Source organism: Orycteropus afer, unplaced genomic scaffold (assembly GCF_000298275.1).
Source record: "Orycteropus afer afer isolate SDZICR_OR568_19922 unplaced genomic scaffold, OryAfe1.0 scaffold00146, whole genome shotgun sequence".
Classification (NCBI taxonomy): Eukaryota; Metazoa; Chordata; class Mammalia; order Tubulidentata; family Orycteropodidae; genus Orycteropus; species Orycteropus afer.
Window position 1 is genome coordinate 6,622,557 of NW_006921733.1, and position 25,116 is coordinate 6,647,672.

General features: G+C 40.0%; 1 protein-coding gene across 1 annotated transcript in view; it reads left to right on the plus strand.

Moving 5' to 3' along the window:
* The window catches only part of ATP10A (ATPase phospholipid transporting 10A (putative)), a 352,646-nt gene that overhangs the window by 121,022 nt on the left and 206,508 nt on the right, over window positions 1–25,116 (plus strand). Inside the window, exon 2 of the mRNA XM_007945983.1 lies at window positions 9,434–9,638. Coding sequence (XP_007944174.1) covers window positions 9,434–9,638 — 205 coding nt within the window. The remainder of the gene's footprint in view (window positions 1–9,433; window positions 9,639–25,116) is intronic.

Genomic DNA, 25,116 nt, shown 5'->3' on the forward strand with positions numbered 1-25,116 from the left:
ACTGTCATCCACTTGGAAGGGGATCTATGTAGGAGATCCTTGATAGAGAGGGAGAACAATGTGGAACAAAACTCAAAATCATTTGGAGAAAAAAAAAAGGGGGGGAAGGGAGACCAGGTTTGCTGGTCTGATAGAGCCTGGTGGAATCACTGAGACTATGGCCCCTAGCTGCCTTTCAGGTCTGGAATTGAACCCACACCCGTGGTTTCCAGCCAAACAAAAAAACAGGCATCTTAGTTGAACATTTACCTCAGATAGATACACTCCTTGGAGAGAACAATCATGAGAGAAAGAAGGGAGCTTATGCACAGGGAGACAGCTCAGGGGCAGGAGTGCATGGAGGGATGGACACTGGGAAAAGATAACTATGGGGAGGAGGTGGGAGGGGGAGCTGTTACATTGTGGTAAACTGTGGTCAATGCCATGAGACAAAGTGTATGTGAACTGCTGTATGGAAAGTGAATTTGCTCTGTAAATCTTCACTCAAATCACAATTAAAATAAAAAAAAAGAAAAGGTTGGAATTAGAAATTCCATTTGACCCAGCCATTCCATTGCTTGGTATATATCCTAAATAAGTGAGAGCCATGACAAGAAGAGACATAAATCACAATTAAAAAAAAAAAAAAAAAATTCCCATTCACTTCCATATAGTTTTGGGCCTCTGACTGGGTAGATCCAATTGATCTTGCCCTCTTGTCAATCATCTCATTTAATTGGCCTGGGTCTTGGCTCTTACCCCAGGCCATTCCAGGGGTTGCTTTTTTCCTCTTAGCTTCAGCATAATCTTGCTTACATTTCCTTTCAGTCATTACAGGTAACAACAACCAATGTAATGAACTAAAAACCAAAGGTTTCACTTCCCATGCCCCTTCCTTCTTTGTCTTAAAAATTCCCATGCTTCCATAAATTTGAAGCCCTTAAAGGAATGTCACTTCTGACATTATCAGTAAAAGTGATATGGGTGCTGCATTGTCTGACTTCCTGTAACTTCATGAGGGAGAGAGAGAATCACCATCAGCATCAATAGCCTAAGGCTGCTTTCTGTGAAGCAGAGGTCAGACATAACACCATCCTCCAAATTACTTGCCAGTTCTGACACTAACAATCCCTCCCACGGCACTTTCTTCTTCTCTGGGTTCAATAATTCATTTCAGTGGTCACACTGACAATAATCCCAATTATGGGGTTTATTAGGGAAGGAACAGATTACAATTCAGGATCCGAAATGACTTAAGATACAGTTCTTCAGTCAGGAAAGTTGCTTCTCAGGTGTGCCACAGGCTTACTTTTCTGTAGGCTTGTTTTCTTGTTCTTGTGACCTCTTGCAGGCCCAGAGTTCTTTTAGCTCTACCAACAGGTAGCCAGAGTGGCACCCAACTCCCCCAGCAAGGCTCCTTCCTGAAGGTACTCAGCTTTCTCACTCTGTGGGCTGGGAAGCTTACCATTCTGTCTCATACCAGTTTCTGCTGCCAGGGTCTGCTGTTGAGATTTGCTTCCATTTTTTCTCTGTTACTACTTCTTGCTGTCTCTCACCATCTCAGCAGACTGTTACCGCTCTCTCTGTCTCCTGAGTCAAGGGGATTCAGCACAGGAATTGCTTGTCCAAAAGATGCACTCTACTTTTGGCTGTTGTTCCTTGATGGTAGTGAGATATCCCTTTCTGCCTCTGAGGTGGTTCATTTTAAGCCTACAAACCAAAACCACACTCAACTGGCGTTCAGTGGATCCGACTCATATAGCAAACCTTCCTTGGATTTCCAAGACAGTATCACTACAGAAATAGATTGCCCAACCTTGCAAAACAGAATAGCCATCCCATTAGGGTTCAAAACACCTCATTTACACAGTCCTACACTGCAAGGGTGTGATGTACATTATTTACATTATTAGCAAACTATTCCAATCCACTTGGTGGGCCACAAATACCTCACATTTGGGTAGTCCCACCCAGTCATCTTGTGGGGGTCACAAAGACCATGGCTAGAAGAGCTATATTAAATAATTCACCACACCACAACAGTACAAACTTTTAACAAATTTCTCAAATGGGAAATTCAAAATGCTTGATTGTCATTCACTTAAAATGCTTGGATTGGTTTATTGTTATGCATGTCTGCATTCTATAGTGTAGTTATAGCTTATTTAATTATTTCCCAGAATGGTTTTATCATGAGTTTTCACTTTCTGGGAAGGATTAAGAGTTAAGTTAAAACAACTGGAGCCATTTTCTCTAACAATAGCAATCATTTCCTGGCCCCCCCAAAAAATGTTTTTCAACAATTTAAGGCAATTTCTTGGGCTAACTTTAAATTTCATGGGGCAACTACCTCCTCTTATGAAATTATTTTCTTACTAACCTTAAAAACATAAACAGTATAATATTTTAACTCAACCTAAGGAATTGAGCAAAGATTATGAATTAAAAGATCTTAATATTTTTATGCCACATGTAGTACCTAAGGCATTTGACTGCTAACCAGAGTCTGGCAGTTCTAACCTTCAAACTCACCAGCTTCTCCTTGAAAGGAAGATTAGCCACTCTACTTCCATAGAAATACTTACCTGGAAACCTAAGGAGGGGTTGCTATGAGCCAGAAATGACTGCATGGCAATGAGTTTGGTTTTTTTGGTTTTAGTGCTGCCTTATTCTTCACACTTGCATTGTGTCATTTTGGATTTAAAAAAAAAAAAAACGGAAAAAAAAGAAAACGTTCCAATAAGAACTGTAGGTTCTGCATGACTGATTATAAAATCTTGTTAACAGATTTCTGCAGAAGAGGAAAACTTGTTATGTAAGACTCAACTATCAAAAGAAGGGACCTTCCTTCAGAATCATCTATTTAACACCCTCATTTTGCAGCTGAGAAATCAAGGCCCAGACATGAGGTGCTGGCCTAGAAACACCCCTCAGAACACTGGCACAACCAACTGACCTTTTGCCTCAAGTCTTGGTGAAGGGGAGGGGGTGATCATTTCTATAAAAAGCCTTACTTGTACCTGTTTTATTCTTTTGAAACATAAGGCATTGTTATTACTACCCCTTTCATCTTGTTTTTTTCTACCTCAAAAGAATGACACATTTTCCATAAATGCCCTTTGAACCTTTGGATCAATACTCTGAGTGTAGGTCACTTAGGAGTTGAAGGCAGGGAAATTTGGCTAATCAAAGAGATCAGCTTCCATATTGTTTTTTTTTTTTTTTTTTTTTTTATGAAATAGCTCAGGTCTCAAGACTTCTGCTCCAAGGTCCCCACATTTTACTTTGCCTTCATACTTTCTGATGTGCTCTTTTTTTTGTAGGGAGAGAATGATTCAAGTTCGAAACAGTTTTGCCTGCATTCTTTTAATGTGCAGTAGTTTTCCCTCTGACACTCTGGTATGGATATTATAAACTAAGTGTGGTAGAATTCCTAGTTAGTGGTACAGGGTCAAAGACTGAGCTGCAGGAGGGGAGAACCATCTCACTCCTGCTTCTTTGAAGAAATTGGAAATGGTGAGCATTGGTCTTTAATGCTGTGTAACAAGTTACCTCAGAAATAATTGCTTATAACAATACATGATTATTTTCTCATAGTTTCTGTGGGTCAGGAATCTAGGCATGAGTTAGCAAGACTCTGTTCAGGGTCTCACTAGGCTGTAATCCAGATGTCAGCTAGTATTGTCCTCTCATTTGAGGATAGCTTCTTCCAAGCTCATTCAGGTTCCAGGCAGAATTCGCTTACTTGGCATTCTAGACTTGGGAGCCCATTCTCTTTCTGGATGTTGGCTGAGGTTCTCGCAGCTGAAAGCTACCCTCAAGGCCTAGCCATTTAGCCCAATCATATGCCCTCTTACACTCAGAAACTCTGACTTTCTCTGTCTTTGACCTCTGGACCTAGACTTGGAAGGCTCCTGGGACTATGTAAGGCCCATGTGGTTAATCTCCCTTTTGATTAACCCAAAGTGTCCACTGATTTTTTTGTTTGTTTGTTTGTTTTGTGCCATCAAATTAATTATGACACATAGTTGGCCTATGGGACATAATAGAACTGCACCATAGAGTTTCTTAGGTATAATTTTTACAAGACCAGGTTGCCAAATATTTTCTCCTGCAGACCTTTCTATCAACAGACAAGTACTTTACCAAGTGCTTGAGAAAGTTCAAACAAGAACTGTAGGCTTAGCATGACTGATTAGGAAATGTTGTTAATAGATTCCCCCAGAAGGGGAAAACTAGTTGTATAAACCTCACTCTATCATAAGAAGAGTTTTTCCTTCAGAATAATTTATTTATCACTCTCACTGTAGCTGAAAGCTTCTTAGTCCACTGATTGTTGTTGTTGTTGTTGTTTGCCGTCGAGTCGGCCCCGACTCATAGCGACCCCTCCTTGGGTTTCCGAGGATTAGCAACCTTAATTACATCTGCAAAAGTTGTAGCTCACCATACTCCCATGTTCCAGCCTCACTCAAGGAAGAGATTGTACAGGGTGTGTACACTAGGAGTGGAGAAGGGTGGGGTCATTTTGCTAGCAGATGTCCTTAGAAGAAATGTCATGTTGCAGACTTTGTAGTTAATTTGAAAAAAATTTGCTGTAAACAAATCCACTGTATTACATATTGTTAGTATATTAAGTCTTGCCATTTATGTAAATACAACCCATGAATCTTAGGATAAGTTTTTGGTTCTTACAGAAACAAAGATAGGCTATAGGCATTCCCCTGTTGGGGTTAGAATGAGGGCATTTGCACAGAGCCCAGGGAATATCAGGAATTCCTGGGGCTTCTCCTTTGGAGAGGAAGGGTCTCAGCATCATGTCCACCAAACAGTATGCACAGTGGCCTCAAGAAATAGAACCAAAACCCAAACGAAACTCACTGCTGTCATGTTGGATCTGACTGGCGGTGAACACTCCTTGGATTTCTGAAGCGATATCACTACAGAAATAGATTGCCCAATCTTCCTTCTTAGAAGTGGCTGATGGGTTTGAACCACCAGCCTTCTGGTTAGCAGTCAGTTGCCTTAGGCACTACACCACCAGAGTGCCTCAAGAAGTACAAGGCAGTCCAAAATCATTCATTTTACCACTGGAAGAAGAATGTTATTAAGATTCTATGGTAATAATAGGTAAGGTTTATTTATAATTTCTCATGGTTCTTTTCCTGTGTGAGCATGTAGGGAGTGTGGAGTAAACCACAGGCAGGTTGATAATTGCAAGGTGAGGGTCCTCTCATCCCCTCTTAAAGGTAGGAACTTGTTATTCCTTCCAGCTGACTTACTAGGAAAGACTGAGGAAAAACAAATATCATACCACCCTGGAAAAGTTGAAAAATATGGCCTTGGTGATAGACTTAATGCAGGAGGTCACACGGTAGAATTTTGCAAGACCAGTGATTTATTCATTGCAAATATCTTTTGTCAACAACATAAACAATGGCTATACATGTAGACTCATAAGCGATGTCATTACTGATGTCAGATGTTTGTTAGCTGAAAGCATAGAATACTGGAAAGATATTTACTTATGTTTTATTGACTATGCAAAAGCATTCAATTGTGTGGATCATAACAAATTATGGATAACATTGAGAAGAATGGGAATTCCAGAACACTTGATTGTACTCATGAACAACCTGTACATAGATCAGGAGGCTATCATTTGAACAGAATAAGGGCATACTGCATAGTTTAAAATCAGACAGGGCATGCGTCAGGTTTGTGTCCTTTCTCCATACTTACTCAATTTGTATGTTGAGCAAATAATCTGAGAAGATGGATTACATGAAGAAGAAAGTGGCATCAGGATTAGAGGAAGACTCATTAACAACCTGTGATATGCAACATTACTTGCTGAAAATGAGGATGATTTGAAGCACTTACTGATGAAGATTAAAGTCTATCATATGTATTACACTTCAATATAAAGAAAACAAAAATTCTCACAAATGGTCCAATAAACAGCTTCATGATGGATGGAGAAAAAATTGAAGTAGTCAAGGACTTCATATTACTTGGTTCTACAATCAAAACCAATGAAAGCAGCAGTCAGGATATCAGAAGAAAGAGTGCATTGTGCAAATCTGCTGTAAAAGACCTCTTTCAAGTGATGAAGAGCAAAGATATCTCCTTGAAAACCAAGGTGTGCCTAACCCAAACCATGGTATTTTCAATTGCTCCTTATGCATGTGAGAGCTGGATGATGAAGGGAGACTGGAGAAGAGTTGAGGAGCTCTGGTAGCATAGTGGCTAAGTCACTTGCCTGCTAACCAGACGGCTGGTGGTTCAAACCCACCAGCCACTCCTCGGAAGGAAGGTTGGGCAATCCTACTTCCGTAGTGATACTGCCTCGAAAACCCAAGGAGGGGTCACTATGAGTTGGGAGAAGAGTTGATGCTTTCTAGTTGTGGTGTTGAAGAAGAATGCTAAGAGTATCATAGACTGCTAAAAGCGCTAACAGATCTGTCCTGGAAAAAGTGCAGCTGGAATGCTCCTTGGAAATGAGAATGGACAGACTTCGTCTGACCTACTTTGGTCTTGTTGTCAGGAGGTAATGTTCTCTGGAGAAGGATATCATGCTTGGTAAAGTAGAAGGTCAATGAAGAAGTGGAAGACCCTGAACAACATGGATGGACACAGTAGCTGCAATGATGGACTCAGTATGGCAAGGATCATGAAGCTGGCACAGGTCTGGGTAGTGTTTCATTCTGCTGTGCATAGGGTTGATATGAGTCAGAGATGACTCAATGACACCTAACAACAACAACTGAAAAAAGGAGAAACATTCTGTATATATTTGTGAGTCATAACAATAAATATGAATGTGAAGAGTGAGGCAGTGATTCCATGGGTAGTTTGGGCCCTGTACTTGGGGCTGGATCTCCAGCCCCAACAATCCAGGACCTTTGGCCCTAGTAAGGAATCTTGCCCACATAGTCTACTGAAGTGACAAGGGGTTCCCTGATGTTGGTTTTCTTGTGCAAATTCCTCCTGAATCTGGAGTTTAGAAGGTTTTGAGTATGCTCCCCACCCCCAGTTAACTGTAGGCCATTAGCAGAACAATCCAGTGTTCTTTCCAAAAAACAAAACCAAAACCAAAACCAAACTTAACTGCCATGGAGTTGGACCTAACTCTTAGCGACCCCTCCTTGGGTTTCAGAGGCTGTATCTCTATGGAAGTATATTGCCCAACCTTTCTTCCAAGGAGTGCCTGGTGGGTTTGGACCACCAGCCTTCTGGTTAACAGTCAAATGCCTTAGGCACTACACCACGAGAGCTCCTTGTGTTCTTTCCAGCCTTCCTGAACAGCTCTGCTCTCAGGTAGGGTGACTCCCATTCAGATACAAGCATACCTCAAGTGACCAGGATCATCAAGCCACCTTAGGTGCTGCCTTCTATGGCCATGTGGACCTTCCACTAGGAAGTCTCCAGGAGTCTGTATACTGCAGGGCAACCAGCTATTTCCATGGCTAGATAGTAGCTGCTAGGGAAGGATCTCTTTAAGAAAGGACTCTGATGGAGTGGTCAAGCTAATGTTTTCAGATTACAAAGAGGGTGGCAAATGACTTTGTTTTCAATGAGGTTTACAAATGGAACCTCTTTAACATAAACTGAATATAGAAAGTATTGTGGCAGCCTTCTCTCCTCTCCTGCCCTCTCATTCCCCCTCCCTGTCTCCTATTTATCCTCTCTCTTCCCCCTTCCCTCTCCCTTTTTCTTTCCCCTTTTCCTTCCATCTCCTTTCCCTCCTCCTATGCCTTCCTTCCCTTTACCCCTCCTCCACTTCCCCATTCTCCTGTTTCTCCTCTTCTTTCTCCTCTCCTCTACCTCACTTCCAATAAGCCCTCCATCTGTACCTTCCTAGGTGAGTCCTACCCCTCTGATGACTACAAGGACCACTATCTCCTTATTGTACCCAAGCCTGCCTCATTCATTCTATAGAATAAATTACTGGAAACTCTTATCTTTTGGGAATTCTCTTCTGAAAGAGCAGGTGGTTTCAAATCCTTTATACTTTCTGTAGGAACCCAACTATTGGTCATGTTAAGGAAGGCAGACTAAAAAGCAAGTGCTTCCAATGATATAAAATCAAGGTTTGACCTTAGGAAAAGGAAATAGAAACATGGTTAAATTTTGTTTTTATCTACCAAGTATCAAGGCTATGTGTCTCTTCAATTGAATAAAGGAGGATGCCAGTGTACTTGGCAGTGAGGAAGCCATACAGAAGGTACCATTTCTGTGTCATGTGTCAGAGCTGACCTTGAATGCGGGGCAGGGCTGTGATTTGACCAGTAGGCTAACCGTAATGAACGCACATGGCCAGCAGGCAGCAGGGCTTGTCACAGCTAGGCAGCAACTTTGAGGAATGTCCTGGCATTCTGAAGAATGTTTGGTTGGTGAAGGAAGAATGCATTTGTGGTCACATTGGCAGCTTGATGCTAGCAGGAGGGGAATGATGTTTATTGGGAGAAACCAGTAAAAAGGTGACATTTAAAGTGGTATGTTTTCTAGTGGTTTACCCAAAACAGCATCACTCAGAGGATTCCCTGATGAGTTCTTACTGCATATTGATGTTGAGATAAGTTTATGTTTCTTCACTTATTTAAATATGAATAAAATACCCTTCAAAGAACTCTTTAAAATGCCTTATGTAGGTTAAACTAGAGTATTTTTCCAAGGTGAAAACAAACAAACAAGCAAACAAACAAAAAAAAGCAAACAAAAAATTAGAGAAGGAACTTACAAATAATATCCTCCTCTAAATGTCTGTTGAAAATAAGTAGCAGGTGTTGAAGGCTGACTATGATGACATTGTTATAAAAATGGTATGCCCTATATGTGATCTTGAGTGGTGCTGAGTGGATAGGCATATGATTATCTCAAGGCTAAAGGTGAGGAGAGGGAGCTGGGATTCAAATTTAAGCTCCCATACTCCTGTCCTAGCTGCCAAGTGGCTAATCCTCTGATTCAAATCTATTGTCACATGGTTAAACGGTCTTCTTTTTTTTTTAATGGTTAGAAGTTTTTAAAGTATTTTTTATTTTGGTAGCATTCACATAATATAAAATTCACCATTTTGACCATTCTAAAGTGAATAATTCAGTGGCATTTAGCACATTCCTAACACTGTGCAACCATCCCCAATATCCAGTTCCAGAACATTTCCATCATCCTAAAAAGACACCCTCCACCCATTATCAGTTTCTCCCATTCATCTGCCCTCACCACTGATAATTTATTTGCTATCTCAGTAGATCTGCCTCTTCTGGACATTTCATACAAATAGAATCAAATAGTATGCTGTCTTTAAGAATATTATTGTTTTCAGAATAAACTTATTATGGAAATTTCCATCACACAAAGTAGAAAAATACATTACATGAGCCCCATGCACAGTCATACAAATTTGAAAGTCACTTACCTTTGCCAGCCTTGCTAACAAATGTCTCTTTACCAGGGAAGAAAAGAGGTACATCAGCCGATACTGGATGGATCTCCATGTGGGGGACTTTGTACGCCTGCGCTGCAATGAGATCATTCCTGCAGATGTCCTGCTCCTTTCCTCCAGTGACCCTGATGGGCTGTGCCACATTGAAACTACCAACCTGGATGGGGAAACGAATCTCAAGCGGCGCCAGGTGGTGCGTGGTTTCTCTGAGCTGGTAAGTAGTTGCCTTAGAGGCAAACTTCCCCCAGGAGGCTGCTGATCAGGTTGCGCTTCTGTTAAGGAATATGAACTTGAGGCCCCAAGGACATAGCTTGCCCATGGGGTACAGGGGGAAACAGAACTCAGTTTTCTGACATGACTCCCACTCATGAAATGTCATAGCAGTTTACCCTTGATATCTGAGACACCTATGATGCCTATCCATACTTCCAGAAGGCCAGACCTGGTGTCATACTCTTTGAATTTTCCACTTTGCCTTGGCTGATGAGAACTTCTGATCCAGTTATTAAGTCCTCATCCTACAAGTGAATGCAAACAGTCTGGCTTATTTTCTACCCTTACTCATTTCCACCATGATTTCCTCATCTATTTTTCTAACTTACATTTGTGCTACTATATTTTTGTAAGCTGCCTCAAATCTTTCTTTGAATGAGGGAAATCATACATTAAAAATTAAAAATAGTTTTGTTTTTTTTTTTCTTTTTTAATGAGGGTATTATACACTGCTGGTGGAAATGTAAAATGGTACAATCACTGTGGAAAACAATATAACACTTCCTTAAAAAACTGGAAGTAGAAATAACATGATCCAGCAATCCCACTACTGGTACATATACTGGAGAAATAAGAGCCATGGCATGAGAACAGATACATCCACAGCCGTGTTCATCACAGCACTTTTGACAATAGCGGAAAGTTGGAAACAACCTAAATGCCTATCAATGGAGGAATGGATCAACAAACTATCGAACATACACACAGTAGAATACTATATAATGTTAAAGAACAATGAAGAATTCCAAACTCTTCATAACATGGATGAACTGAAAGGCCATTATATTGGGTGAAGTTAGTCAATCATAAAAGGACAAATATTGTGTGAGACCACGATTATAAAAAGTCAAGAGAAGGGTTTCACAAAAAAAGAAATATTCTTTGATTGTTACCATGGATAGGTGCAGAAGGGAGGGTAAACCACTAACTAGAGGATTGACGGGTATTAATGAAGAAAAGAAATGAGGCATATTCATCCCAGGTCAGGAGAGCTGGTGAGAGAAAGTGCTATCCCTAAAGGACTAACACTTGTAGATTTCAATCTCTGAGTTTATTGTGCTCCAGGGTTTATTGTGCTCTCTGCCATTCCCTGAATTCTGTCTCATGTTTTCCTGACTCAGTCCTAGGCTTCCCCATACCCCCACCAGTCTTGCTCTAGCCTCCAAAGGACCCTGGTGTCCAAAATTCCTAAGAAGGATATGAACCAACATTGATGTCAGCACAATATGGGGACAGCTCTGCTTTCTCAATTGAGTGAGTCTCAGTGCAGAGCTGGCCAGGAAGTCTGGGCTGTGAAGGCTGTTATGTGCCTTCCTATCCTGGAAAGGAAGATTGGACAATCCACTTCTATAGAGATACCACCTCAGAAACCCAAGGAGGGGGTCACTATGAGTTGGGATTGACTCTGTGGCAGTGAGTTTTTTTTTTTTTTTTTTTTTTTGGTAGAGGAGCTCTGGGTGTGCTGAGAGGAAGATTTTAATGTGAATGAATGAATATGAATATCTAACATGGAAATTCAGACAGTGTGGAAAATATTAAGAATTGGAAGGAGCTCTGGTGGCACAGTGCCTAAGGCGTTTGACTGCTAACCAGAGGGTGGTGGTTCAAACCCACCAGCCACTCTGTGGAAGGAAGACGAGGCAATTTACCTTCCATAAGGATTTACCACCTTGGAAACCCAATGTGGGTCACTATGAGTGAGAATCGACTTGATGGCAGTGGGTTTGGTGTCTTTGGTTTTTAAGAACTGGAGGGAAGAGTGAACATACCTGTTGGGTGGGTAGGAGAAAGTCACACAAGTTTATCTCCTAAGTCAACTCTCAAAAATACCTTCCTTGTTTCTTATCTTCTACTCTCTTTTAACTACTGAGCCCAATAATACCTAAAAGTCATACCTGCTCACTTTTCCCCCAAACAATAACTGGAATATCTCATTGCTTAATGGTGCATTCTATAAATGAGATGTTTATAAGTTATAATTCAAGCATGACTTAAATGGCTATATTCTATGTTGCCCTATTTAGAGCCCCCATAAATGCCTGTGCAAGTAAATAGAATTGACCCATAATCTAGTTCAACTGATCAAAAGTACCAACAAAAGCAATTTTGATTCAAAAATTTCTTTATCAGTACTGAAATTCTTTAATATGCATATCTCTTCACTCTGCTTTTGTTCTTTTCCCTCAGTATCTGACAACATTTTTTTGGTACTTGAATTCTCTTTTATGCATGATTGTTCTGCTATACATAAACCACCCCATGGAGAATAAAGATAGAAATCCCCTGAATTTTAAAAGGCCCACAAGTGAAAACCAAGGTTCTAACTGCAACATTACAATGCCAGGAGTATTGAAACACAGTATATTTCAGGATTATTTTTTTCATAGAATAGAGTTAGTTAGTGTCTCAGACAGTTTAAGACTGATAATGATTTGTGTCAAATACCAAATAATATTTTACCAGCCCTGAGGGTGGTGCCCAGGAGAGAGTGTAGGAACAGCAACCTGGGCAGTACAGGCTTGTGCTGTGGGTAGGAGGATGTGCCCTGCACTCTCCTGGTATTGGAGAATCCTGCCCCTCCTAGCCTGGAGAACAGATCCACACTGGAATCTGGAACACAGGCACAGTCCTCCTCCGGTGTCCTTCCAGCACCCTCTACTGATGAGGCAACATCTTAGCTTCTCTCCCCACACACTCCATTTTCTGAAATTGTTATAAATTGTTTGCTTAAGAGTCGTGGGTTGCAGGAATGGTTAGTGAGCTCAGCTGCTAACCAAAAGGTGGAAAGTTCAGTTATACCCAGAGCCACCTGAGAAGAAAGATGGGCAGTCTGCTTCTGAGAACTCAGCCATTGAAAACCCTATGGAGCACAGACTAACTCTGCCATACATGGGGTCACCATGGGTCAGAGTTGACAGGAATGGGTTTACTTTGGTTGGGAAAGAATGTTGAGAAAGCAGAACATAGCCTAGTACTTTAAGACAATTGGGTGAATACAAGGAGAGGACATGCAGGGGTGAAATAAATCTGGGCCTACTCACAGCTGTTGTTGTTGTTGTTGTTATTGTGCCGTCGAGTCAGACCCAACTCATAGCGACCCTTCCTTGGGTTTCCGAGGCAGTACCACTATGGAAGTAGATTGTCCCATCTTCCTTCCGAGGAGTGGCTAGTGTGTTTGAACCACCAGCCTTCTGATTAGCAGACAAGTGCCTTAGGCACTAATATTTCATGCAGAATATATAAGCACCCATATCCAAGGGTGACTGTGAAGGCGGGTCAAGGTAGGCTGTGTGGTAGTGACTCAAGAATGCCCTTGGGGACCCATACCACTCAGCCCTGGTCACTATAGTGGCCATGAAGTTCTAGTTAGTTGCACATGTCGGTGATGAGTCCATAAATGGGCACAGATATCTTGGAAGAGGTTATATGTACAGGACACATATCCTTTAGAACTTAACAGAGTGGGGAAATTTGGGAATATTTCATAGTAGAAGCTCAAAGAGCTACTGACTGTTTGTGAAAAACCTCTACTGCTGCAGAGAGGGGCAAGCCTGAGAGGAGGGTTAAAGGATCATTACAGAAGCAGCCACTTTCATTATGCACACAAATTAGTACAAGTTATGAAGGCTTCTGGGGACAGGTGTCCCCAAGGAACACAGCCTGCTGCTTTTCAATTTTCACTGGAAATCTCTAAGGTGATATCCACACACCATACTGGGGAAAATGTTCCTAAGGAACCACTGAGACCCTATTAAATATTCTAGCACTTAGGGAGTCAGCCCTGGGAACAAGAAAGCATTAGTACATAGAAAATCTTAGGATTGTGTGTCAGGAATCCAAACATCTGGAAAACAATGAGAATCATCTTGTCTCTTACATTGACAAACATTTTAAAACAATTTCCCTTCTTTTTAATATAAATCATGGGAGATGATGATTGTCACACCATTTATAGACAAGGAGCAGCACAAGTGAAGGTAGGGGATTCTTTCAAGACCAGCTGAGTTAGGATAATCTCCTGAGCTAGCCCGAGAGGGATGTCCCCTTATCCCTGTTGCACTTTATCACTTCTCTTTATATACACATGTGTGTTCAGCCCTGAAGCCCTTTCCACTAAGCTGTAGACATCACATTCAGTGTGTCACATTTGTAACATTTGACTTGTAAAGGTAACATATAATGCAACATTTCACATGTAAGAGTATCATGTGTAACATTTCCAGTCATTTCTGAGGAATCAGAAATTCCCTAGCTATAATGCTGAATGGATTTCAGCAGAACTTCCAGACTAAAACAGACTAGGAAGAAAAAGGCCTGGTGATCTACTTCCAAATATCAGCCAGTGATAACCCTATGAGTCATAATTATTAGATCCTCAGCCTGTCATGGGGATGATGAATGAATTGACAGCATTACATTCCATTGTGCATGGGGTTGCCATAAGTCAGGGCCATCTTGATGGCAGCTTACAACAGCCTGGTAATTTTATATAAAAATACTTTTTTTAGAAGGTTATTTTTTTAAAAAATTTTATTATGATTTGGGTGAAAGTTTACAGAGCAAAGTTGTTTTCCGTACAGCAGTTCACATATACTTTGTCTCATGACATTGACTACAATCTCCCACAATGCAACAGCTCACCTCCTGCTCCCTCCCCATAGCCACCTCTTCCCTGTGTCCTTCCCTCCATGCATTCCTGCCCCATGAACTGTCTTCCTGTGCACACACAGCCCTTCTATTTTCCCATGATTGATCTCTCCGAGGAGTATATCTACCCAATATAAATATTCAGTTCATATGCCTGTCTTTTGTTTGGCTGGAAGCCACAGGAGTAGGTTAATTCCAGATCTGAAGAGCAGATAGGGGCCATAAACTCAGGGATTCCACCAGGCTTTATCAGACCAGTAAACATGGTCCATTTTTTTTTTTTTTTTTTAATGACTTTGAATTTTGTTCCACATTGTTTCCTACTCCATCCAGGGTCTACTACATCAGTCTCCCTTTTAGTGGTTGACAAAAGGAGTTCTGGTAGCATAATGCCTAAGGCACTTGACTGCTAACCAGAAGGCTGGCAGTTCAAACCCACCAGCCACTCCTCGGAAGGAAGGTTGGGCAATCTACTTCCTTAGTGGTATTGCCTTGGAAACCCAAGGAGGGGTTGCTATGAGTCAGGTCTGACTTGACGGCACATAACAATAACAATAACAACTGAGTGGTTGACAGTGGTAGCCTGGCACCATCTAGTTCTTCTGGTCTCATAGTTGTATAGGTAGAGGATCGCGTGGTGTACCAGTCCCTCAGGCTAATTATTTCCATGCATCTTTGGTTTTCTTCATTCTTCTTTGCTCTGGATGAGGAGAGACTCATTGTTGCATCTAGATGGCTGACAAGCTTCTAAGATACCAGTTGCTGCTTGTCAAAGTAGGATGTAGAACAATGTTTTTGTATAGTATGATATGCCTATTGAGCAGAAACTTATTTTTGTTATTTTGATTCCTTTAACAAATATTTACTGAGTACCTGCTCTGCTTCAAACACTATTCTAAGCATGACATTGATGGAAACAGGCAAACATCTCTTCCTCAGGGAGGACATGACACAGTGATAATTGTTCAGGAGTAAACCAGACAGCAAGGAAGAGGAAATGATTATTGGGTGGGGCTGGAATTTCTAATTGGTGCCCAGGATAGGTCTCCCTGAAGGAGCTGGAGAGTCCTGCACCCAAGGCCGTCCCAAGCAAGCCACATGCAAATTAGGGAAGAGCAGTTCAGGAGGTGATTTCCATGTTAATTTATTGAGAAAAAGTCTTTCAAGAATTCATCGTTTTGATTGACCTGATAGGGTTATGTGCACAGCCTAGGCTTATTGAGCACAACTCATGAACTGTCCTTGTAACAGTTTGGAGCAGAAATTTTGTGGGGAGAGCTGAAACATTGAGCTTGCTATAACTCATTCTTCACAGGTATGTGTGAATGTGTGTGCATGCACATGTGCATAGGAGTATGTCCCAAATAAGAAAACAAAATGAAACTTCCCAGACTCTTCTATTATGGGGAATGTTTGAGAGCCCTTACTCTAAAAGATGCACATGATTGACCAAATCTGTACCGACTCTCAGAAAGTGATTAGCTATCTCTTTATTTTGCCTTTGTATGTTTACAAAATTCTCACCAATATCATTAAATGGGGTGTCTGGCACTTTCAGGCGGTGATAAAATACAGGTTTCATTTTTAAATGACCATCAATCCTCCCCAGGGTTACTTGACAGAATTCAAGGAGCTTAGAAAAATAATTTCAAAAGTCCAACTATATAGAAGACAAAATGAATTTTTGTTTTTGTTTTTATTTCTACTTACACTTGATTCTAACCTACCAGCCACTCCTCAGAAGGAAGGTTGGACAAGCTACTTTCATAGTGATACTGCCTCAGAAACCCAAGGAGGGGTTGCTATGAGTCAGGTCTGACTCGACGGCACATTAACAACAACAACAACAACAACACATGATCCTAAAACTATCTGCCACAAGATGACTACAGGTGCACTACAGTTTTAAGAATACTCAGTTCTTTGGCCCAAGTTTCTTTTGTAGTAGATTTTTAACTTCCAAATCTTAAATTAAATTGTTGTTCTCAGATACTGTCAAGTGTCTGCGACTCATAGTGATCCTATGTACAGCAGAACTAAACACTGCCCTATCCTGTGCCAGCCTCACAATCCTTGCTATACCTGAGCCCATGGTTGCAGCTAGTATGTCAATCCATCTCATTGAAGGTCTTCCCCTTTTTATTGACCCTCCACTTTACCAAGCATGATATCCGTTTCCAGGGAATGTCCCCTTCAGATAACATGACTGTTCTGTTTACCTAGTGCCAGGCTCTAGGGCCTGGGTAAAAGCCCCTCAACCTTAGGCTGGTGCCTCTTGCTCCCGGCCCACTGAAGCTAGAGACATCTCTTCACTCAGGCAGCTACTGTCTGCTGTGGCTAACAAGCCCAAGATTGACAAACAAAATGGCATAGTCCTGATGTTACCAAACCACATGGCAGGCCATTAATTCAAGTCCATTGAAAGTCCCAAAGTTGGCAGAGCATGGCAGGCTGTTGAACAACAACATGACTACATGTAGGGTTCAAGCGTGCCATAAGCTAGAAACCATTCCCAAAACTGTTTCTTATATGTGGGAAGCAGACTACATACCAAAGCAGCTACTCAGCTGCTCTAATAGATTCCACCATGGAATTAAGTACCAATCTCACCATGGGGAATAACTACATCCAGCTGCCCAGCCACTCAACCAGGCCCAACCAAGTAGACACACAAACTTAACCACCACAATGAACAAAGTAGGTCAGATAAACTGGCCTTCTCACTTCCAAGGAACATTCTGGCTACACTTCTTCCAGGACAGATATGTTAGTTCTTTGGGCAGACCATGATACTTTCAGTATTCTTTGCCAACACCACAACTAGAAAGTATCAGCTCTTCTTCTTCAGTCTTCCTTATTCATTGTCCAGCTTTCACGTGCATATGAAGTAATTGAAAATACTATGGCTTGTTTAGGCACACCTTAGTCTTCAAAGAGACATCTTTGGTTGTCAGTTTTTTACAGAGGTCTTTTGCAGTACATTTGCCCAGTGCAATATGGCTTGATTTCTTGACTGCTGCTTCCATTGGTGTTGATTGTGGAACCAAGCAAGTAATATGAAATCTTTGACAACTTCAGTCTTTTATCCTTTTCTTGTGATGCTGCTTTTTGGTCAGTTGTGAGGATTTTTGTTTTCTTTCTGTTGGGATGTAATCCATACTGCAGACTATAGTCTTTAATCTTCATCAGTAAGTGCTTCAAGTCATACTCACTTTCAGCAAGCAAGCTGTGTCATCTGCATGTCACAGGTTGTTAGTGAGTCTTCCTTCACTCTTGGTACCATGTTCTTCATATCCAGCTTCTTGGATTATTTGCCTAACATACATATTGAATAAGTATGGTGAAAGGATACAACCCAGACACACTGCCTCCATGATTTTAAACCATGCAGTATTCCTTTGTTCTGTTTGAATAACAGCTTCCTAATCTATGTACAGATTCCTCATGAGCAGTTAAGTGTTCTGGAATTCCCATTCTTCTCAATGTTATCTATAATTTGTTATGATCCACACAGTCAAATGCCTGCATAGTCAATAAAACACAAGTAAACATCATTCTGGTATTCTTCACTTTCAGCCAAGATCCATCTGACATCAGCAATGATATATCATTGTTCCACATCCTCTTCTGACTCCAGCTTGCATTTCTGGAAGTTCCTTGTCAATATACTGCTGCAGCCATTTTTGAGTTATCTTCAGCAAGATTTTACTTGCATGTGATATTAATAATATTGTTTGATAATTTCCACATTCTGTGGGATCATCTTTCTTTGGAATGGATATCTTATTGGAATCTTTCTCTTCCAGGCAGTTTGCAAGGTAGCTGTCTTCCAAATATCTCAGCATAGAAGAGTAAGTGCCTCCAGTGTGACATCATTTGTTGAAACAGCTCAATGGGTATTCCATCAATTCCTGGAGCCTTGTTTTTTGCCAGTTCATTCAGTTGTATCTTCAACTTCTTCTTTTAATACCTTTGGGTTTTGATCATATGCCATCTCCTGAAATGGATAAACATCGACCAATTCTTTTTGGTACAGTGACTCTCTGTGTTCTTTCTGTCTTCTTTTGATGTTTCCTGCATCATTCACTATTTGCCCATAAAATCTCTCAATATTGCAACTGAAGGCTTGAATTTTTCCTTCCGTTCTTTCATCTTGAGAAATACCGAGAATGTTCTTCCCTTTTGGTTTTCTAACTCCAGGTCTTTGCACATTTCATTATAATAATTGACTTTGTCTTCTCGAGCTGCTCTTTGGAATCTTCTGTTCAACTCTTATCTGGTCATTTCTTCCATTTGCTTTAGCTATTCAAGAGCAAGTTTCAGTCTCTTCTGACGTACATTCCTTCTTCCTTTCCTTTCCTTTCTTTTTAATGACCATTTGCTTTCTTCATGTATGATATTTTTGATGTCATCTCAAACTTCATCTGTTTTTTGGCCATTGGTGTTCAGTGTGTCTAATTTGTTCTTAGATGTTCTCTAAATTTAGGTGGAATACAATCAAGGTCATATTTTGGCTCTTGTAGACTTGTTTTAATTAACTTCAGATTGAACTTGAACTTGCATTTGAGCAGTTGATGGTCTGTTTCAAAGTCAGCTCTTGGCTTTGTTTTGACTGAAGATATTGAGCTTCTCCATTGCCTCTTTCCACAGATGTATTCAATCTGATTCCTATGTATTCTATCTGGTGAAATCCACATGTATAGTCATCGCTTATGTTGTTGACAAAAGGTTTGCAATGAATAAGTCCTTGGTCTTACAAAATTCTATCATGCAATCTCCAGCATTTTCTATCACCAAGACCATAGTTTCCAAATATTGGTGATCCTTCTTTGTTTCAAACTTTTGCATTCCAATACCAGTAATAATCAACACATCTTGGTTGCATGTTTGGTCAATTTCAGATTGCAGAAATTGGTAAAAATCTTCAATTTCCTCATCATTGGCTTTGGTGGTTAGTGCATAAATTTGAATAGCAGTAGGAGCTCTGGTAGCATAGTGCCTAAGGCATTTGACTGCTAACCAGAAGGCTGGCAGTTCAAACCTACCAGCCACTCTTCGGAAGAAAGGTTGGGCAATCTGGCTGAAGGTTGATAATATCTGGTTAACCTGAAGTATTTAGCCAAAAAGATCTTACTATATTTTAAAAAAATTTGAATATTTTTTGTTATACATTTAATTTCACTTTTTGTTGTGTGGTTGAAGTGTGAAGTGTTGTTATTTTTTGTTTTGTTTTGCTCTATTTTTTATTCCAGCAAAAAGACAAAACAATAAGAAGCTTTTAGTGTACTTATGGTAGAATAAAATATGTGTTTCTATTTTCCTCCTTGACTTTATTTTCAGTATAAAATGTGGAATATAATTAAATGTCAATTTACCTAAATTTAGTTGAATTGTATCAGCAATTGCATATGCTTACAGATTTACTTTGTCAACCTGAAGTATTTAGGCAAGAAGATCTTACTATATTCTATAGAAATTTTGATGTATTTTGTTATACACTTAATTGTACTTTTTGTTGTGCAGTTGAAAGTGTGCAAGTATTGGTGTTTTTTGTTTTGTTTTGCTCCATTTTTTATTAAGTAAAAAGACAAATAAATAAGAAGTTTTTAGTGTACTTATGGTAGAATATGTGTTTCTGTTTCCTTGATTTTATTTTAAGTATGAAATGTGAAATTTAATTAAATATCAACTTACCTAAATTTAGTTGAATTGTATCAGCAATCACATATGCTTACAGATTTACTTTGTGTGTTCATGTGTATGTGTTGTGTTGAATTTATGAAACAGAAACTTTTTGTATATCAGTAGGAATAACTAAGAAAGTGAGGTAGACTAGTGTATGTGTTTATGTGTATGTGTATGAATGAGACTATATCTATCTGTGTTTGTGTGTGTGACAGTGTATATGTGTGAGTTTGTATGTGTGTTGTATGTGAGTGTGTTTGTGGCAATAGGTGTGTGATTGTCTGCATTCCAAAGAAGAAAGAAAAAGGAAGTGAAATTGCTTTCTTAGCGTCTAATTTTCTATTATCTTTACATTTAGGAGAGAGTAAATATTCTTTTCTGGCTAAGATATAGTACACTAGAGATAGGCTGGTCAGAAAGTCAGTGTTCTCAGGGAATCTGGACTTTTCAGCTTAGTGTGGATACCTCCTGTGAATCATCAGAGGTAAGGTGGTAGAGGTAAGTTCCAGTCTTTGTCCTCTGGGTTCAGAATACTTCTTTCCTCAGTAGGGAGCCTTGGCCTATGCCATTCCCCCTTAGTGCTGTAACACTTCTTTTTTCCACAAGCACAGCCATGCTTCCATTCACCAAACCTTGATTCCCACAGTCATGTGCTTTCGTTTATCCTAATTTTACTTCTGAAATTTGGAAGGTCTGTTTCTCAATTTCACCAGTGATTATTGGGAAGGTTGTATAATGCTTTGAATTTGCATGTATTACTCAAATGGAAGGCAGTATTGGGTTTCTCACTGTGGTATTTGTGATTCTTAGAGTCCCATTGACCCAGGATGGAGAGATGTGGAAGCAGAGAGACACACATATGCACTTTCATAATAATATTAATATAAAGCAGAGCTCATAAGGGAATCTTATCTTTAAGGAGAGCAAAGACTCTACTTGGGAAAATGCTGCCTACTTGGGTATGTATGGAAGTGTGCTCAATTTTATTGAACCAAACCAAAACCCAAACTCACTGCCATCAAGTTGTTTCTGACTCATAGTGACCCCTCCTTGGGTTTCCAAGGCAATATCTCTACGAAAGTAGATTACCAAATCTTCCTTCTGAGGAGTGACTGGTGAGTTTGAAGCACCAGCCTTCTTATTACCAGTCAAATGCCAAATTTTACTGAAGGTAGTCTAAATTGGTTGAAAACAGTATTGATATATATTCAGAGCTTTTCTACCATTTCTAATGAATAATCAGTGCAGTTAAAGAAACCAAAGAAGTAACTGAATGACCCCATTGTAGTTTTTAACTAAGTTGAGATCTAAACAAAATCCTTAGTTTATAGTTTATCACTGTTAAATTAAGCGATATTCAGTAGTATATCTGTCAGAAGATTTATACTTCTCTCCCTACTAAATATAAAATGACAAGAACTATAGCTATAGTTTGTCATTACCAATAATGAAAATACATCTCCTTGGATTCCAAAAAGTGTTTATTCAAGTATGTCTTGTCAGAGTTATAGAAGTTAAGAATTGGGCCATAGAATAGAAATCATTAATTATCACAGAAATCACACACACACACACACACACACACACACAGAGAGAGAGAGAGAGAGAGATAAAGATTTAACCAAACTTCATTTGACTATATTGTCTTTGTTTGAACTGGGGGAAAAAAAAAAAAAAAAAGTTCTCACTCATTGGACTTTAGTACCTGCCCCTGCAGAAAGCTAAATGAGCATCTCATTAATATGAAAAATAAGGCTGACTTCAAAGGGTTCCAAATAAGGGTTTCTTTTAGATAGAACTTCAAATGTTAGCTTGACTGTCAGGCAGATATTTTGTGGGGTTGGTTTCAATCATGAGACTTGCACCAAGATGTGAGCCTGCTGGGTTATTTTGAGTGTTGTCATGTCAATGCTAAAAATGGATGGGGGAGGTTGTTGATGCAGGAATGTGTTTTGTGGCTGATGTCAGTCTCTCTGCTCTAACATTCCAAACCAAACCAAACTCACTGCCTTTCAGTCAATTTTGACTCATAGTGACCCTTCCTTGGGTTTCCCAGGTGGTAACTCTATGGAAATAGATTGCACACTCTTCTTTTTGAGGAGTGGCTAGTGGGTTTGAACTGCCAGCCTTCTGGTTAGCAGTCAGATGCCTTAGGCTCTATGCCACCAGAGCTCCTGCTCTAGCATAACAGATTGGAAAGAAAACTCAGATAAGAAAAGCATTTTTGAAGAAAAATAAAGTAGGAGGTCTCACACTCCCAAATCTCAAAATCTGCTATACAGGATAGACCCATCCATATATGAACAGCTGATTTTTGACAAAGGATCAAGGACCCCTCCTTGGGTTTCTGAGGCAGTATCACTGTGGAAGTAGATTGCCCAACCTTCCTTCCAAGGAGTAGCTGGTGGGTTTGAACCACCAGCCTTCTGGTTAGCAGTCAAATGCCTTAGGCAGTATGCCACCAGTGTTCCCAGGGGCCTTAATTTATGTCATACATAGACTATCAAACATCACCCAAAATGCATATGCACTGAAAAAGAAGCTAGATGACTGGAACCTTTTTAAAAATTAAATTCTTATGCACATCAAAAAACTTATCCAAAAAAATAGAAAGAGAACCTACAGATTGGGGAAAAATATTTGGCTATGACATACCTGCCAAAGGACTTATCACCAAAATTTATAGAAAAGTTCAGTACTGCTACACTAAAAAGACAAACAATCCAATTCAAAAATGGGCAAGGGACATGAACAGACACTTCACTAAAGATAATATACTGGCAGCCAACAAACACACGAGGAAATGCTCATAATCATTAGCCATTAGACAGATGCAAATCAAAACCACAATGAGATATCATCTCACCCCAGCAATAATAGCAAAGTTCAACAAGACAGAAAATAACAAATGCTGGCGAGGTTGCAGAGAGATTGGAATTGTCATACATTGCTGGTGGGACTGCAAAATGGTAGAACCATTGTGGAAAATGGTATGGCGTTTCCTTAGAAAACTGAAAATAGAAATACCATTTGATCCAGCTTTTTATTACTAGGAATATATCATAAAGAGGTGAGAGATAGGATGTGAACAGACATATGCACACCCTTATTTGTCATAGTGCAATTCACTAATCAAAGAGATAGAAACAACCTAAATGCTCATCAGCAGATGAATGGATAACTGAATTATGGTACATTCACACAATGGAATACTATGCTACATTAAAGAATAGTGAAGAATACATGAATTATCTCACCATGTGGATGGATCTGGAGGACATTATGCTGAGTGAAGTAAGGACAAATATTGTATGAGCCCATTATTGTAAAAAGTCAAGGAAGGGTTTACTTAGCAAAGGGAACTTGCTTTGTACATTACTGGGGATGAGAAGGAAGAGGAGGGAAAATTTCAGACTAGTTGCGGGCCACATGTTGATTTCATTAAGGAGAGAGATGGTATGGAAATAGTTTGTGATCAGCCTGATGACACTGGGGAAGGGAAGATCACTGAAATGTGCACATAAGTTACAGACAACAGAGGCAAATGCTAACATATGCACAATACTACATTACCACTAACACCAAACACCAGGCTGCAGATAAATGCATAAGACAACTGAGAAGATCAAGTGGGGGTCAGTGAACAGGAATGCACCCTAGACCAAGTAAGGATTTAGATGAAGGTAATCTTGCATAGATACTAGTGATACAAAATTAGTCACACTCATTACAGAAGCAACAGAAGACAGAGTTGGAGTAATCTCTCAGAGCCAACCAAACACCTTGGGAGAAAGAATCACCAGGCCTGCTGACTCAGGACTATGGTATTAGAGAACACCAGCCTCAATTGGCACAACATAGTACATAAAAATCTTGTTCTACAGCCTACTTTGGTGAGTAGCAACTGGTGTCTTAAAAACTTTTGAGTAACCATCTAAGATGCAACTAATGGTCTCCTCTCATGTGAAGCAAAGAAGAGTGAAGAAAATAAAAGACATTTGGAAATAATTAGTCCAAGGATATATTGTCCTTGAGGCCACAGGAACTAGATGGTGCTCTGCTACCAATGCCAACCACTCGGGTAGGGATCAAAACTGGAGATCCTGGATAGAGTGGGAGGAAAAACGTGGAACAAAATTCAAAAACACAAAAGTGACCAGAATTACTGGTCAGGTGGAGTCTGGTGAGACCTCTAAGACTATGGCTGTGGGATACCCTTTGGGCCCAGGATTGAACTCACTCCCAAGGATTGGCTCTCTGCCCAACAGTAGAAAGACTTACATGTAGAACACCTAACCCAGGGCAATGCACTCACCTACTCTAGGGAAATACACTCCTTAGAGTAATTGGCAATGGAACACTAGAGGGGCAGAAGTCACAAGGAGGGAAAGCTGGACAGACAGGTTTGCATACTTAAGAAGGGCATAGGGTGGGGGGTGGGGTCACAAATGGGAGGGGAAGAGTGTGTTATGGTCAGGGATGGTAATTGGGGCATGAAATCAAATATACATGAACTATTGAATGTAAAACAAATTTTGTACTTTAAATTTGCACCCAAAACACAATAATAATAGTAATAATAATAATAATAAAGGACTAGCAAGAAACTGAAAATCTTTCATGTCAGCAAGGCAGCAACCATATAACTTTCCTGAGTACTTCTGCTCATGGAAAGATATCCTGAATAATGGCCTCCTGAAGAGTCTGTAGACAGGACACCAAGAGGCAGGCGCACCCTTGAAATAGGGAAGATCTGGGTCTGCCAGTATGGATGTATGGATTACACCATAACATAAAGAAAAATTTTCTCACAACTGGACCAATAAGCAACATCATGATAAAAGATAAAATATTGAAGTTGTCAAGGATTTCATTTTAATTGAATCCACAGTCAACACCCATGGAAGGGACAGTTAAGAAATAAAACGGTGCATTCTGTTGGGCAAATCTGCAAAAGACCTCTTTAAAAAAAGTCTTTTTTATAAAGCAAAAATGTTGCCTTAAGAACTAAGGTATGTTTAACAAAGGCCCCAAATCCATTAAATGGGGAAGAGAATGTTTGTTTAATAAATGGTGCTGGCAAAACT